The sequence below is a fragment of the Odocoileus virginianus genome, chromosome 7 (assembly GCF_023699985.2).
Source record: "Odocoileus virginianus isolate 20LAN1187 ecotype Illinois chromosome 7, Ovbor_1.2, whole genome shotgun sequence".
NCBI lineage: Eukaryota > Metazoa > Chordata > Mammalia > Artiodactyla > Cervidae > Odocoileus > Odocoileus virginianus.
Window position 1 is genome coordinate 84409835 of NC_069680.1, and position 13583 is coordinate 84423417.

The 13583-nt window shown below is 46.3% G+C and overlaps 1 protein-coding gene across 2 annotated transcripts in view; it reads right to left on the minus strand.

The window, feature by feature from the left end:
- The window catches only part of DISC1 (DISC1 scaffold protein), a 389098-nt gene that overhangs the window by 231774 nt on the left and 143741 nt on the right, over positions 1-13583 (minus strand). For both annotated transcript variants that reach the window (XM_070471094.1, XM_070471092.1), the window contains exon 6: positions 10270-10496. In XM_070471094.1, the coding sequence (XP_070327195.1) occupies positions 10270-10496 (227 nt within the window). The remainder of the gene's footprint in view (positions 1-10269; positions 10497-13583) is intronic.

A 13583-nucleotide genomic window follows, 5' to 3' on the forward strand; every position in this document is an offset into this window, starting at 1 on the left:
TGCAGATGGTGACTGAAGCCATGAAATTAAAAGACACTTGCTCCTTGGAAGAAAAGCTATGGCATCTAGACAGCATATAAAAAGTAGAGATGTTACTTTGCCAACAAAGGTCCACCTAGTCAAAGTTATGGTTTTTCCAGTAGTCATGTATGGATGTGAGAGTTGGACTGTAAAAATAGCTGAGCACTGAAGAATTGATGCTTTTGAACTGTGATGTTGGAGAAGACTCTTGAGAGTCCCTTGGCCTGCAAGGAGATCCAACCAGTCAACCCTAAAGGAAATCAGTCCTGAATATTCATTGGAAGGACTGATGCTGAAGCTGAACTCCAATATTTTGGCCACCTGATGTGAAGAACTGACTCACTGGAAAAAACCCTTATGCTAGGAAAGATTGAAGGTGGGAGGAGAAAGGGACAGAGGGTGAGATGGTTGGATGGCATCACCAACTTGATGGACATGAATTTGAGTAAGCTCCGGGAGTTGGTGATGGACAGGGAAGCTTGGTGTGCTGCAGTCCATGGGGTCAGAAAGAATCGGACACGATTGAGTGACTGAACTGAACTGAACTGATGCTTTTCTGAGTCATCTTTAACTATCTGCCATCTGGCCAAGAACAAGCATATGCACATAAAGCTGCAGACATGGCTTAAACCTTACGTTTCTCTTAGGCTCTTTCAAAACTCGCTGACAAAGCAACACATGAGAGAGATTCCTGAAACTGGGGAACAGTATAAATTTCATTTCCTAAAATGTTTCACTGGGTAAGCTAAAGATTTACACACTTTATTGGATAAAAGATTACAAAAATAGACTGCTGACGAACAAAATGAACAAACGGCAGGAAAAAAATCCAGTTGACTAAACAAATAATTGAATAAGTAATCAAACACCAATATCAATACCACTCAAAGAGGAAGCTGAGGGAATTTGTCCAAAAGGATGTACAAACTATTTTTTATAATAGTGGCCAAGAGAGCACAGTAACAAAAAAACACCCCCCATGCATAAGGCACAGGGCCTCCCTGCCTGTGTGTAAGGGAAACCTAGAGGTCCTGGTACATGACCTCCCAGCAGCCTAGGAATCAGCACAGGGCAGGTTGGCCCTTCAGCAGCTTGGAAAAATGAAAGTGTTAGTTGCTCCATCATGTCACACTTTTTGTGACCCTCTGGACGGTAGCCCGCTAGGCTCCTCTGTCCATAGAATTCTCCAAGCAAGAATAATGGAGTGGGTAGCTATTCTGTTCTCTCTCCCAACCCAGGGATCAAAACCCAGGTCTCCTGCATTGCAGGCAGATTCTTTACAATCTGAACCACCAGGGAAGCCCTGGTGCAGCTTGGAAAAGGCGTGTTAATAACTGACTGAAGTCCCAGCCGGTAAGGAGCAGATGGTCCAGACCTGCAGATATTTGCCGCAGTCCCTGGGAAAGGGTCTCTCAGCAGAACTGAACTACTTCTGCTGGAAGGGCTTTAAACCTTCAGCTCAAAGTTCGAAGAACAGTTTAGTGGGGGGTATTCTTTAACATCTGAAAAGTTAAAGCAGGAACCAAAAACATACAACCTGAAGACAGGAAAACACGTTGAGGATTTATCAGGAATAAGAAAATTTGATGAAAGGGGATAGAGGATTGTAGAAGACACACAAGTTACACAGAAATTAAGCATAGGACAATTCTCAAGTTGACAATAATGAAAAATAAAAATTGAAATTGACCAGAATAAAAACTATTAGAAGAGGCCACACGCATTCACCTAGGCCGAGAGCTGACTCACAGTCATAGCACCCGGAGAACCAGCTACAGTCATTTCAGTCTCTAAGAATCCATGAGGCTCTAGTCAAAAATAGTTTATCAGATATCCAAGTTATAAAGAAGAATGGATGAGTTCATATATTACAAGTCTCCCCAAATAACTACCTAAATAATAATAAATGTTGTAAATTCCTTGAAGAAAACAAAGCACAGAGAATTTATAAAATATTAAAATGCAGCATTTAAAAATATACAGCCACAGGAACTTCCCTGGTGTTCCAATAGCTAAGACTCTGTGCTCCCAATGCAAGGGGGCCCAGGTTTCCCTGGTGATTCAGATGGTGAAACATCTGCCTCCAATGCAGGAGACCTAGGTTCAAGCCCTGGGTTGGGAAGCTCTCCTGGAGAAGGAAATGGCAGCCCACTCCAGTATTCTTGCCTGGAAAATCCCATGGACAGAGGATCCTGGTAGGCTACAGTTCATGGGGTTGCAAACAGTCAGACATGACTGAGCAACTTCGCTTTCTTTCACTTTCTTTCAAGGATTATATCATACATGCCACAACTGGTGCAATGGGCATGAACTTTGGCAAACTTTGGGAAACGGTGAGGAACAGGGAGGCCCGGCGGGCTATGGTCTATGGGGTGCTGCAAAGGAGGGCTGGCATGCTGCAAAGTCAGATGTGACTGGGCAACTGAACAACAACAGGCAAATAAATTAGTGAATACTTCAAAATAAATAAATAAAATTATAATATATAGCCACTTTTTCATCCTCCTCTGCTCTTTTTTTAATCCTCCTTTGTTTTACATTTTTTCAGTCCTAATAAATTTACTTCAGCACAAAATAAAGTTGTTGCTGTTATTAATTTAATCTGTAAGATAAGATTCCTCCTTGGAATTTCTCAAATGTACTCAACAAAATACAGAAGTCAGGGTTCTGCTTCCTCCAGGTAAGTGGCATCCACACACGCCCAAACAGGTGGCAGTTTCAAGTCTCTTCCTTTTTTTCCAAGCCTTTCCTTCTTTTCCAAGTTATGGCCCTGTAAAAACTTTCCATTGCCTGTGATGATGACTTTCCAAAGGAAATGGGAAGACACAGCAGTCAGTTCCCAACTCTAAACAGTGGCCACTGGGAGACCAACTCCATCTTCATCTAGGGGACTTCCCTGGTGCCTCAGTTGGTAAAGAATCTGCCTGAGACCATGCAAGAGATCTGAGTTCCATCCCTGGGTTGGGAAGATCCCCTGGAAAAGGAAATGGCAACCCACTCCAGTACTCTTGCCTGGGAAATCCCAGGGACAGAGGAGCCTGGTGGGCAACGGTCTGTGTGGTCGCAAAGAGTTGGACAAGACTTACCAAATAAGCCATCTGCTCATCATTAGCAGTGACTCATTTAGAAAAGAATGGTCACCTGCCTAGGGAACATTACAGGGGAACGTATCTGGGGGCTATGAGGAACAGAATTACCGATTTTTTGAAGCCATTTATTTTAACCTATTTTACAAAGTCTGCAAGTGCAAAGTGTTTGAGATCTGGACGGGACCTCCAGCGTTACCCAGTTCAAACCTGCATTGACAAACAAGGCTTCCTGTTCCGCGGGTGCCCAGCAGGTCCTCTCCTCTCGCAGCTTCTCTCCTGCTCTCCTGTCTCTCCTGCTAACACCCCTCCGACCTAGTCAGTTGCCTGGCGGCCTCCCCAGGCTGCTTGTGTTTGGAGACCTGTTTGCTCTGATCCCTCTCGGGTGCCACCCGGTGATCTGCTGGGCTCAGAGAGAACTTGCGGGCCTGAAACGGCAGAATTCTCTCCTGCTCGGATCAGCCACACACCTTTCCACTGCTTGTCAGTTGCGCCTGCCCCAAGCCCCGCTCTCTTCCAGACCATCCACCTTAACCATCTCTCTCCCCTCAATTTCAAAAACCGGCCAAAGACCTCAGGACACTACTGCATCGTGCATCTGGACCCTCTGCAGCCTCATCTGCAAAATACATTACAAAAACCAGGGTGTTGCCCAACATACCTTATAGGGTTGTGAGCAAAAATGAACTTTTGTAAATAATTTGTTACTGTTTAGTCACTATGTCACATCCAACTCTTTTGCGATCCCATGGACTATGTAGCCCATCAGGCTCCTCTATGCATGATACTTTCCTGACAAGAATATTGGAGTGGGTTGCCTTTTCCTTCTCCAGGGGATCTTCCCGGCTGAGGGCTTGAATCCGTATCTCCTGCACTACAGGCAGATTCTTTACCACTGAGCCACTAAGGAAGCATATGGTGACATTTAAATTAATATACTGTTATGATTACAAATCAAAATAAGAAATATATATGATAAATATGAAAGCTGTCTTGAACATTGAGGATGCTGTCTAATCAAGGAAGACTTCCTGCAAGAAGTGTCAGTCTCATGCCGCTTACACATTGCAACCTCACTGCGTTCATTGAGTCTCTGGGCAAAGATTTGCCTGCCTCATGAATCCCTGGGAAAACCAGGATGTCTGTTTTAAAAATAAAGGAAGAAAAGTCAGAATCTCACCTCAAAATCTAGCAATTTGAGCAACACAAAGCAGTCCCCCTCCTCCAGATAAGTCCTCGTCGGTTCAGTCCCATCAAGCCCCTGTCTTGACAAACCAACTAGATGAAGGACAAAGGCAAGAAAGAAGAAAAGCAAAGACTGGAAGTAGAGACTGAAGCACACAATCACAGCAAGTGGAGAAGAGGCCTGGAGATCAGGAGCATTTCTTCTGAACTCTGCATTGTCCCGGCTTGGTGCCATCCCCCAGGCACATCCCCAGGACACACACAGCTGCTTCCCCTACCCCTGAACACACCCTTTGAGAATCAGCTACCTCGTCCCACATTCTGGAGTCTGTTTTCTGATTCAGGCCTTGCTTTTTCACTGTGACTTTTAACTATAATAAGATAAGTATCTGAGAGGAAAGTGGAACTATTCATGTTTTTTTCCCAGTCAATTGTGAACTGTGAATTCCGTTATTTCAAATCTCACTTAAACAGAGTTGTGACATCAGCCTGGCTGCTCATTGAGGGCTGAGGGTAGGTATGATGGGAGGCTTGAGCACCTCCAAGAACTGGACAGCCTTGCCAAGGGGCCCTAGGAGGTTAAGTCACGGGGACCAGGGAGCAGGCCCGGCATGCCACCCACACCCCCAGCAACCCAGACACACACACCAAGGTCCAACCAGCCTCGCAGTAACCAGAGCTTGCAGTTTGTGCCAATGGTTTGTAAAAAGACGTGACATGTTTCTTCCAACTGTACAACCAGAGACGATTCATCCATGAGCTGCCAAAACACATTTCATGCAAAGTCTGAAAAATTCCAGGAGCCAAGGAATGAAGAACTCAACCGCAGACTAATACAAACCAGCCAAGCATCTCTAAAGCATGTTAGCAAGTACCGAAGCCCTCACTCAGCTCTGTCAATTACTACTATAATCATTCCTACCTGGCTTTGTGGTCAGCCAGGGTCACAGCCGGCCCTGCCTCCACTGATGCTCAAGGCTCCCAGACCAACAAGAGGGGCTGAGCTGACCGCCCTGGAGGCAGATGAGCGGCAGATCACAACCCTCCTCCACTTATGGAAATAAACAGACAGACACTCACATCCCGCATGTGGGCACATGGTCCAGGAAAACCCCAGAAACTGTCACCTCCTCCCTCCCTCTGTCCCCATCCTTCCCATCCCCTACTCCACCCCCTAACCCCATTACAGAGAAGAGAAGGCTAGGTTCCCAAGGGAGAGCAGATCAGCCTTACTGGAAAAAATAGCTGTCCTTCTAGACCTCTCCCATCACAGGAAGACTTGCAGGGAGAAACGAGGAGTTTGTTCTAAAGCCAAAGGACTGGAATCCCAGGGATGAGAGAAATTGCAAAGAACATAAATCTTGTGAGTGGATCCTGTCCCTCACCCATCCCTACCCTATAAGCTTTCATACTGCAGAGTGCCCAATATCCAAGTAGTTAGAAACATTCTCCTCTTGTTTGGAGGAAGAAGTCCACTCTCTTTGGCTCCATCAGAAGGCAACTCAGATATCTGAGAAGGCACCTCTTCATTCCATCCTGATAAATCATTTGATCCTGGGCTTCCCTGGTGGCTCAGGCTGTAAAGAATCTGCCTGCAATGGAGGAGACCAGGGTTCGCGCCCTGGATCAGGAGGATCCCCTGGAGAAGGGAATGGTAACCCACCTCAGTATTCATGCTAGGAGAACTCCATGGACAGAGGAGCCTGGCAGGTTACAGTCTATGGAGTCTCTGAGTCAGACATGACTGAGCAACTAACACACACACACACACATGTTATTTTATCCAAAGCACAGACATCAGAAAATTCAAACTGCTCCTTTGATTTCTATCAAAATACCCAAATATAAAGCCGCCAGTCTCTCATCCCCAGCACATGCCCTTCTGCTTTCAGTCTTCCTTAAACATGGGCCCAAGGATTCCCACCCAACAAGCTACAGTCAGAACGTAAGGTGCCCACATAAGCAGAGTCTCCAGCAGCAGTTATCTCAGGGATGCCAAGTGCTCTTAGGAAGCTCCTCCCCAAACGAGTGTGTGGTTTATCCAGGCAAAGAAGCAGAGCCTCCCCTTGAACTTGCACACTGTTGATAGAGTCGATCAGAAGCAGCTCCTCCCCAGACAGCATCCTAAGCTTATAGCTGGCCTCCGTGAAAAACCTTCATGGATGATGACAAAGACGGTTAGGATGTTGAATGGTCTGTTTCTCCAGCTTTCTCTAACCTCTCTTCCTAAGACCAAGATTCTCCTGTTTCACAATTTGTCCAGATCCCTCCATTAGGTCTGAGAAGAAACTACAGCTGACCCTTGAACAACGCAGATTTGAACTGCAAGAGTCCACTTATACACAGCTGTTTTTCAACAGTAAATACTATTGGTGATTGGTTGTTGGTGGAATCTGGGGATGCAGAGAAACCATGGGCAGAGAGCCAACTGTAGGGGACTGAGAGTGAAAGTCGCTCAGTTGCGTCTGACTCTTGGCAACCCCACGGACTGTAACCCACCAGGCTCCTCTGTCCAAGTAGTTCTCCAGAAAGAATACTGGAGTGGGTTGCCATTCCCTTCTCTAGGGGATCTTCCCAACCCAGGAATCGAACCCAGGACCCCTGCATTGAGAGTGTGGCATCTTAGCCACTGGACCAGCAGGTAAGTTTCCCATGTTGATTTCTACCTTTAATGATCCCGGGATCTTCCCTCCTACCCTCATTGGGCAAATCTTAGTCCTTTTATTCCTAAAACAGAGCCCTCCTGGGTTCACGTCACTGAGATGCCCAGCTGTTCCCACAGTCAGATAGGCACAAAAAGTGACAGACTGCTCTTGACCTGAACTCTGCAACCTCCGTGAGCACAGGTGGACTCAGGGATGATGGGCCCTCCCCGAGGAGCCCCCAGCCAGCACTGCAGCACATTTAAGAGCCACCCTTGCATCCAATTTTCCTAAGAGTGTTGCAGAATCGGATTGCCACACACCTTGAAAGGTCTTTCAAGAGCCTGTTCAGTTGATTAGAGTACTGGATGACTTAGCAAAAGTCACACTTTTATTTCAACTGCATCTCATCCTGATGAAAAAGGCACAGCTGGAGCATGTGGGCATCATAACAGACTAGGAATGGTAAGATCTGAGTTCAGGGGCCCAGCTCCATCAGCCACCATACTCAGGAGTGCCTTGTTTTAGACTGAGGCCTCTAAGTGGAAACTCTCTTATTGGTTCAGACCCAGAGGCACCTATAAGTGGATATAAGTAGTCTTTAACTAGCTGCATCCCCTGGAAACTTTGAGTTCTTATTTCCTCAACCTTTAAATAAGAATAACAAGAATAACAAGCCCAGCCTGCCCACCATGCGGGCTGCTCTGCAAGCCGTGAGTTGATGAGTGAGAAAGCATCCTCTGCCCGGGGCATCTCTGTGCAGGGATGCGGCACACCTGCAGAGACGCTGCCCAGGGATTCAGCTCAAAGCACAGAGGCATTGTGAAATCCTGCAGTGGGGTCAAAATTAAGCACACCCCAGTTTTTCCCCTCAAAGAGCTTGTGAGTGACATAAAAGGAGTAAAACTAACCTCTGTGCTGTTCAAAGTGAAAGGAGAAATAAGTAGGACACATCTGGACAGTGGGACAGAAAGAGGCTTACTTTAAGCCTCATGTATAAATTGTGTTTATAAAAATAAATGTATATGTATATTTCATGTTATACATATTCTTTATATATTAATGTGTGTGTGCGCTTAGTCACTCAGTGCTGTCAGACTCTCTGCAACACCATGGACTGTAGCCTGACAGGCTCCTCTGTCCAGGCAAGAAAACTGGAGTGGGCTGTCATTCCCTTCTCCAGGAGACCTTTCCAACCCAGGAATTGAACCCAGGTCTCCTGCATTGCAGGAGGATTCTTTCCCATCTGAGCCACCAGGGAAGCCCATATGTTAGTACATATGTATATTATAATGCATATATCACATGCATGATTACACATGATATGTAATGTGCAATACTATGTGTGTCTATGTGTGTATATATGTATGTGTGTGTGTGTGTGTGTGTGTGTGTGTATGGGCTTCCCTGATGGCTCAGATGGTAAAGAATCTGCTGCAATGCAGGAGACCCGGGTTCAACCCCTGGGTTCGGAAGATCCCCTGGGGAAGGGAATAGCAACCCACTCCAATATTCTAGCCTGGAGAATTTCACGGACAGAGAAGCCTGTCAGGCTACAGTCCATGGGATCACAAAGAATCAGACACAACTGAGCGACTAACACTTTTACACTTTCACATGTGTGTGCACACGTATAAGTGTGTGTGTGTATATGTATGCATATGCATGCATGTGTGTGCGTGTGTGCGTGTGTGTGTGTGTGTGTGTGTGTGTAATGACTTCCACAGGAGGGATAAGGGAAGCAGGAGTAGAAAAGGTCCCCGGAGGCCAAAGCTGTACTGTGGGGGTGAAGGAGAACGGCCACAGGCAGACTTGATAGCTTCTTTTGACTAAAATCTGGCAACAACCCACTTCTTCCATGGATGGAGCCCAGGGTTAAAGCTCTGCAGGGAAATATCAGGGCTGGGACGGGGAGGGGAGGACATGGTGAGCATCTTCCTGGATGAGCATCCAAGCTGATACTGAGTGTGGCATGTGTACGAGGGAGCAGTTACTTGCTAAACAGTCTAAGACACATTTGGACGGCAGTGAGAAGGCTTCTGAAGATGGAAATCCCTGTGATGAAAAGGACAGGCACCATTATGTGACCGTAAAGGGTGTGCTGCCACCCAGACACCATTATATGACCTTTATATTGATACATATTCACTCAGTTCATCTGAGTAACAGCCCCCCATAATAAATGGTTCCAACTACTATGTGGATGAGTAGATAGCAGAGTCCATATTCTCAACCGCTACAGATGGTGAAGTTTTCTTAAGTTTTTTCTGCAGCGTAATTATCGAGCAGCACATTCATTCCCTCGTTGCTGCACCCGCTGCACCTTCAAGCCTCACCACCAGCTGCCTCTTCATCAGGGCATGGCTCGACTTCTGTCTAAAGGAGTAAGGGCGGGTTCCATCTTTGGCCAGAATAAGGTAATGACCTCCCAGAGGGTCAGAGGTCCACACCTATCTCATGTCTTCCTCAACACAGGACACAGGGAAGATTCTCCCTTCACAAGTGGGTAAGAAACTAGGCTTTGACATAACAAACACGAATTTTAGCATCATCTTTGCCTCTTATCAGTTGGGACTTTGGCAAACTATTTGATCTTCCTAAACTCTCTTATCCTCATCTGTGAAATGGATATAATAATAGACACCACTCACTGGGTAAAGCTTAGCACAGCGCCTGACACATAGTAAGACTCAATAAATGTTGGCTGTCATGAATAATAATTCCTTCTTCCCAGTCACTGATTGAGTCTCCCCTCTTAGAAGCTCATTCCCTCCCTTGTCTCCAGGCTTTCCTGGTGGCTCTGATGATAAAGAATCTGCCTGCCGTGCAGGAGACCCAGATTCGATCCTTAAGTCAGGAAGATTCCCCTGGAGAAGGAAATGGCAACCCACTCCAGTATTCTAGCATGGAGAATTCCATGGACAGAGGAGTCTGGTGGGCTACAGTCCATGGGGTTGCAAAGAGGCAGACACAACTGAGTGACTAACACTTTCTAACATTTCCCTTGTCTCCAACGATCGTCCTCAGTAAAGGGTGGCATCAGACTCTCCAACTGATCAAATTCCAATAGATCTCAAAGAAAGAGAAGGCACCCCGGGGGCATTAGGAAATGGGGAAGGTGCCTAGCAGAATGGAGAGAAAGAGTGGCATTTAGCAGGTTGGGTGCATGCATGCATGCTCAGTCCCATCTGACTCTTTGCTTGGAAAATGCTGAGTTGACCAAAAAGTTCCTTGGCCAACCCAATATTTACACATGTAGGACAGCAGACTAAATCAATCCCATAAACAGACCAGCAAGGTGAGATATCCAAAATCACTTAGGAAATCACCGGTACCTCCGGATGGTTTCAGGTGGCTCTGCGCGGAGGGGAATCTGCTCGGCCAAGGCCAGGGTGTCCTGCAAGGTCTTGGTGACCTCCTGCAGCTCGCCCAGGGACAGTCCTCCCACGAGGTCGCAGCCCTGCCACGGGAGAAGCCGCTGCTGCTCCTCTATTTCCCATCTCAGCTGTTGATCTTTTGCTTCCAGAACAGACATCCTGGCTTGGAGGGTCTCAATTTCTTTCTGCGGAGAATGGAGAGAGCAGGTTTTGTAAGTTAACCCCATTCATGGTCGACTACACTGCTGAGGACTCTCTCTTTACAGGAGAGTTCGCCACATGCATCAGAGCCATGACGCTCCCCTTCAAGGCGGGCAGATTTTTGGAGGGTTGCTGAACTGGAAAAATCAAGCCAGCTTTGTATTTCTGATTAGCTGGCATAAGGAAAAAGTTTCCCTCCCAAGCATTAAATAACTCTGGATGGTGAGCCAAGAATTAGACTTGGAAGAATCCAGCAAATATGTAAACTACTTACTTGTGACAGAGCCAGAACACAGTGCAACAAGCTTCAGGGACTTGAGATACCAGCAAAGCAGCTAACACGACCGAAAAACAAAAAGCAAACAAGCCTTGGCTGGTCTGACCCCAAACATGCAAATGTAGCATGCAGAGAAAAATTAGAAGTCAGAGTTTCTTAAGTCTACAGGATTGAAAGAACAATGAGATGCCACAGATAGGTTTATGCAGTCTAAGGTTCATAAAAATATTAAATAAATTTAATTTCCACTAATATGACAAACCAAATCCCAAGAATTGAGTATCATCCAATCTTGAGGTCAATGAACAAAACGAGCAGCAGGTTGCTCTGAATGCCCACTGTGCACACAGTGTTAAGGCAGATAATCGTCTCAGTGCCCATAGCATCCTCAATCTCCACTGAGACTCTTCTAATTAACATACGCCCAGGTTTCCTGCACTGGCTTCCAGCTGACAAAAGCACAGCTCTAATACTGGCTGTCTCCCCATCTCACCCACATCCTCGCAACCCCAAGGTGCCGACCATCCTACCTGATCTACCTGCTGACCCCTCCTCCAATAGGGGAGGGAAGAGACACAGGAGGAGGTATTGAAGATCCACGGCTAAGACATCCTAAGAAGACAACAGCGTGTATCCCACTGGCCCAAGATTAAAGTATCACTGACAGGGTCTCCCACCACACCTCCCTACTTCCTACCTTTGAATACCCATCCCTATTCTTTCCTTTTTTGTTTGTTTGGGTTTTTTTTCAACTGTAGTAAAATATAGGTAATAGAAAACTTACCATCTTAACCATCCATCTCCAGGATTCTTTTCATCCTACCAAATTGAACTCTGACCCCCCTCTCCGCCTGCATTCAGCCTTGGAAGCCATCTTTCTAGTTTCTGTCTCTGTGAATCTGACTCCTCCAGGTGTCTATATGTGGAATCATACAGTATTTGTCCTTTTGTGGCTGGCTCATTTCACTTAGAATAATGTCCTCAGGGTCCATCCATGCTGTAGCATGTGTCAGAATTTTCTTCCTTTTAAAGGCTGAATTTATCATTGTATTTATATACCACATTTTGTTTATCCAGGCATCCCTGGTAGCTAAGCTGGTAAAGAATCTGCCTGCAATGCAGGAGACCCTGGTTCGATCCCTGGGTCAAGAAGATCCCCTGGAGAAGGGACAGGATACTCACTCGAGTATTCTATCTGGAGAATTCCATGGACAGAGGAGCCTGGCAGGCCACAGTCCATGGGGTCGCAAGGAATCAGACAGAACTGAGCAGCTCGCACTTTGCTTATCCATTCATCTGTACACTTAGGTTGTTGCTTCCACCTTTTGACTATTGTGAATAATGCTGCTGTCGACACATTTTTGAGTCTCTGTTTTCAATTCTTTGGGGTCTTATACCCAGAAGTGAAACTGTTGAATCACATGGTAACTCAACTTTTAATTTTTTAAAGAACCACTATACTGTTTTCCACAGTGGCCCTCTACCCTATTCTCACAAAGAAGTCAAAATGACTTTATGAAATGTGGTCAATTACATCACTTCACTGGTCAACCAACCCCACTCCATAGCTCCCATTCCAGTCAGAGGAAAGCCCAAGACCTCACAAAGGCCTGCTAGGCACCCCCTTATCACTGATTTTCTCCTCTTCTCTCCCAGCATTGTGCCAAGAATGCTTCCTTCAAACACTCAGTATATGCGTGTGTGCTAAGTCACTTCAGTCATATCCAACTTCGCAACCACCTCTGGACCGTAACCTGCTAGGCTCCTCTGTCCATGAGATTCTACAGGCAAGAATACTAGAGTGGGTTGCCATGCCCTCCTCCAGGGGATCTTCCCAACCCGGAGATCTAACCCACATCTCTTGTATCTCCTGCAGTGGCAGACAGGTTCTTTACCACTAGCACAACCTGGGAAGCCCTCAAACGCTAAGTAGCCTGGGCTAAAAGTATGTTCTGTACCCTCTGATATCACCAGGAATATTCACCTCCAGCTGGTGAATATTATCCAGAATCAAAAATCAGACTTCACATTTTCAGCTACCTGAACTTGCTCTACAAGTTTGCTCAACGTGGTGAGTTCAGAGTGTGAAAGCACCAGTTTACTGGAAAATATGTTCAAACTGGAGAAGGAAATGGCAACCAGTATTATTGCCTGGAGAATTCCATGGACAGAGGAGTCTGGTGGGCTACATGTATTCCATGGAGTTGCAGAGCCAGACACAACTTAGCAACTAAAAAAACATTTTCAAACCTCATGGCTCAGAGGGTAAAGAGTCTTCCTGCAATGCGGAAGCCCTGAGTTCGATCCCTGAGTCAGGAAGATACCCTGGAGAAGAAAATGGCACTCCACTCCAGTATTCTTGCCTGGAAAATCCCATGGACAGAGGAGCCTGGTGGGCTACAGGGCTACAGTACGTAGGGTCGCAAAGAGTAGGACACGACTGAGAGATTTCACTTCACTTTTTTCAAATTGCAATGATGTTTGCCTCCCTTTGCTGCCTTGCTATCATATGGAATTGGAAGGGTAAACTCATAACAAGAAGACTCTGCATGGGAGATGGGGGCTTCCAGTAACCTCTCCAAGCCCCATTCACTTGTCTAAGGCCACTCAGCTCTTTAGAGGCTAAGCCACACTGTGGACGCACGTGTTAAAGAGCTCTGCGTTTTCCAGAAGTCTGTGTTTCCTCACTGCTCCCCAGTCAGGCTTAAAATCCTCTAGGCTTGGGAAGGTGTGGACAGAACTTCAAGGCTCCTTGCTTCTGAGGGGCCCTGTCAACTTCTGGCTATAACTCAGA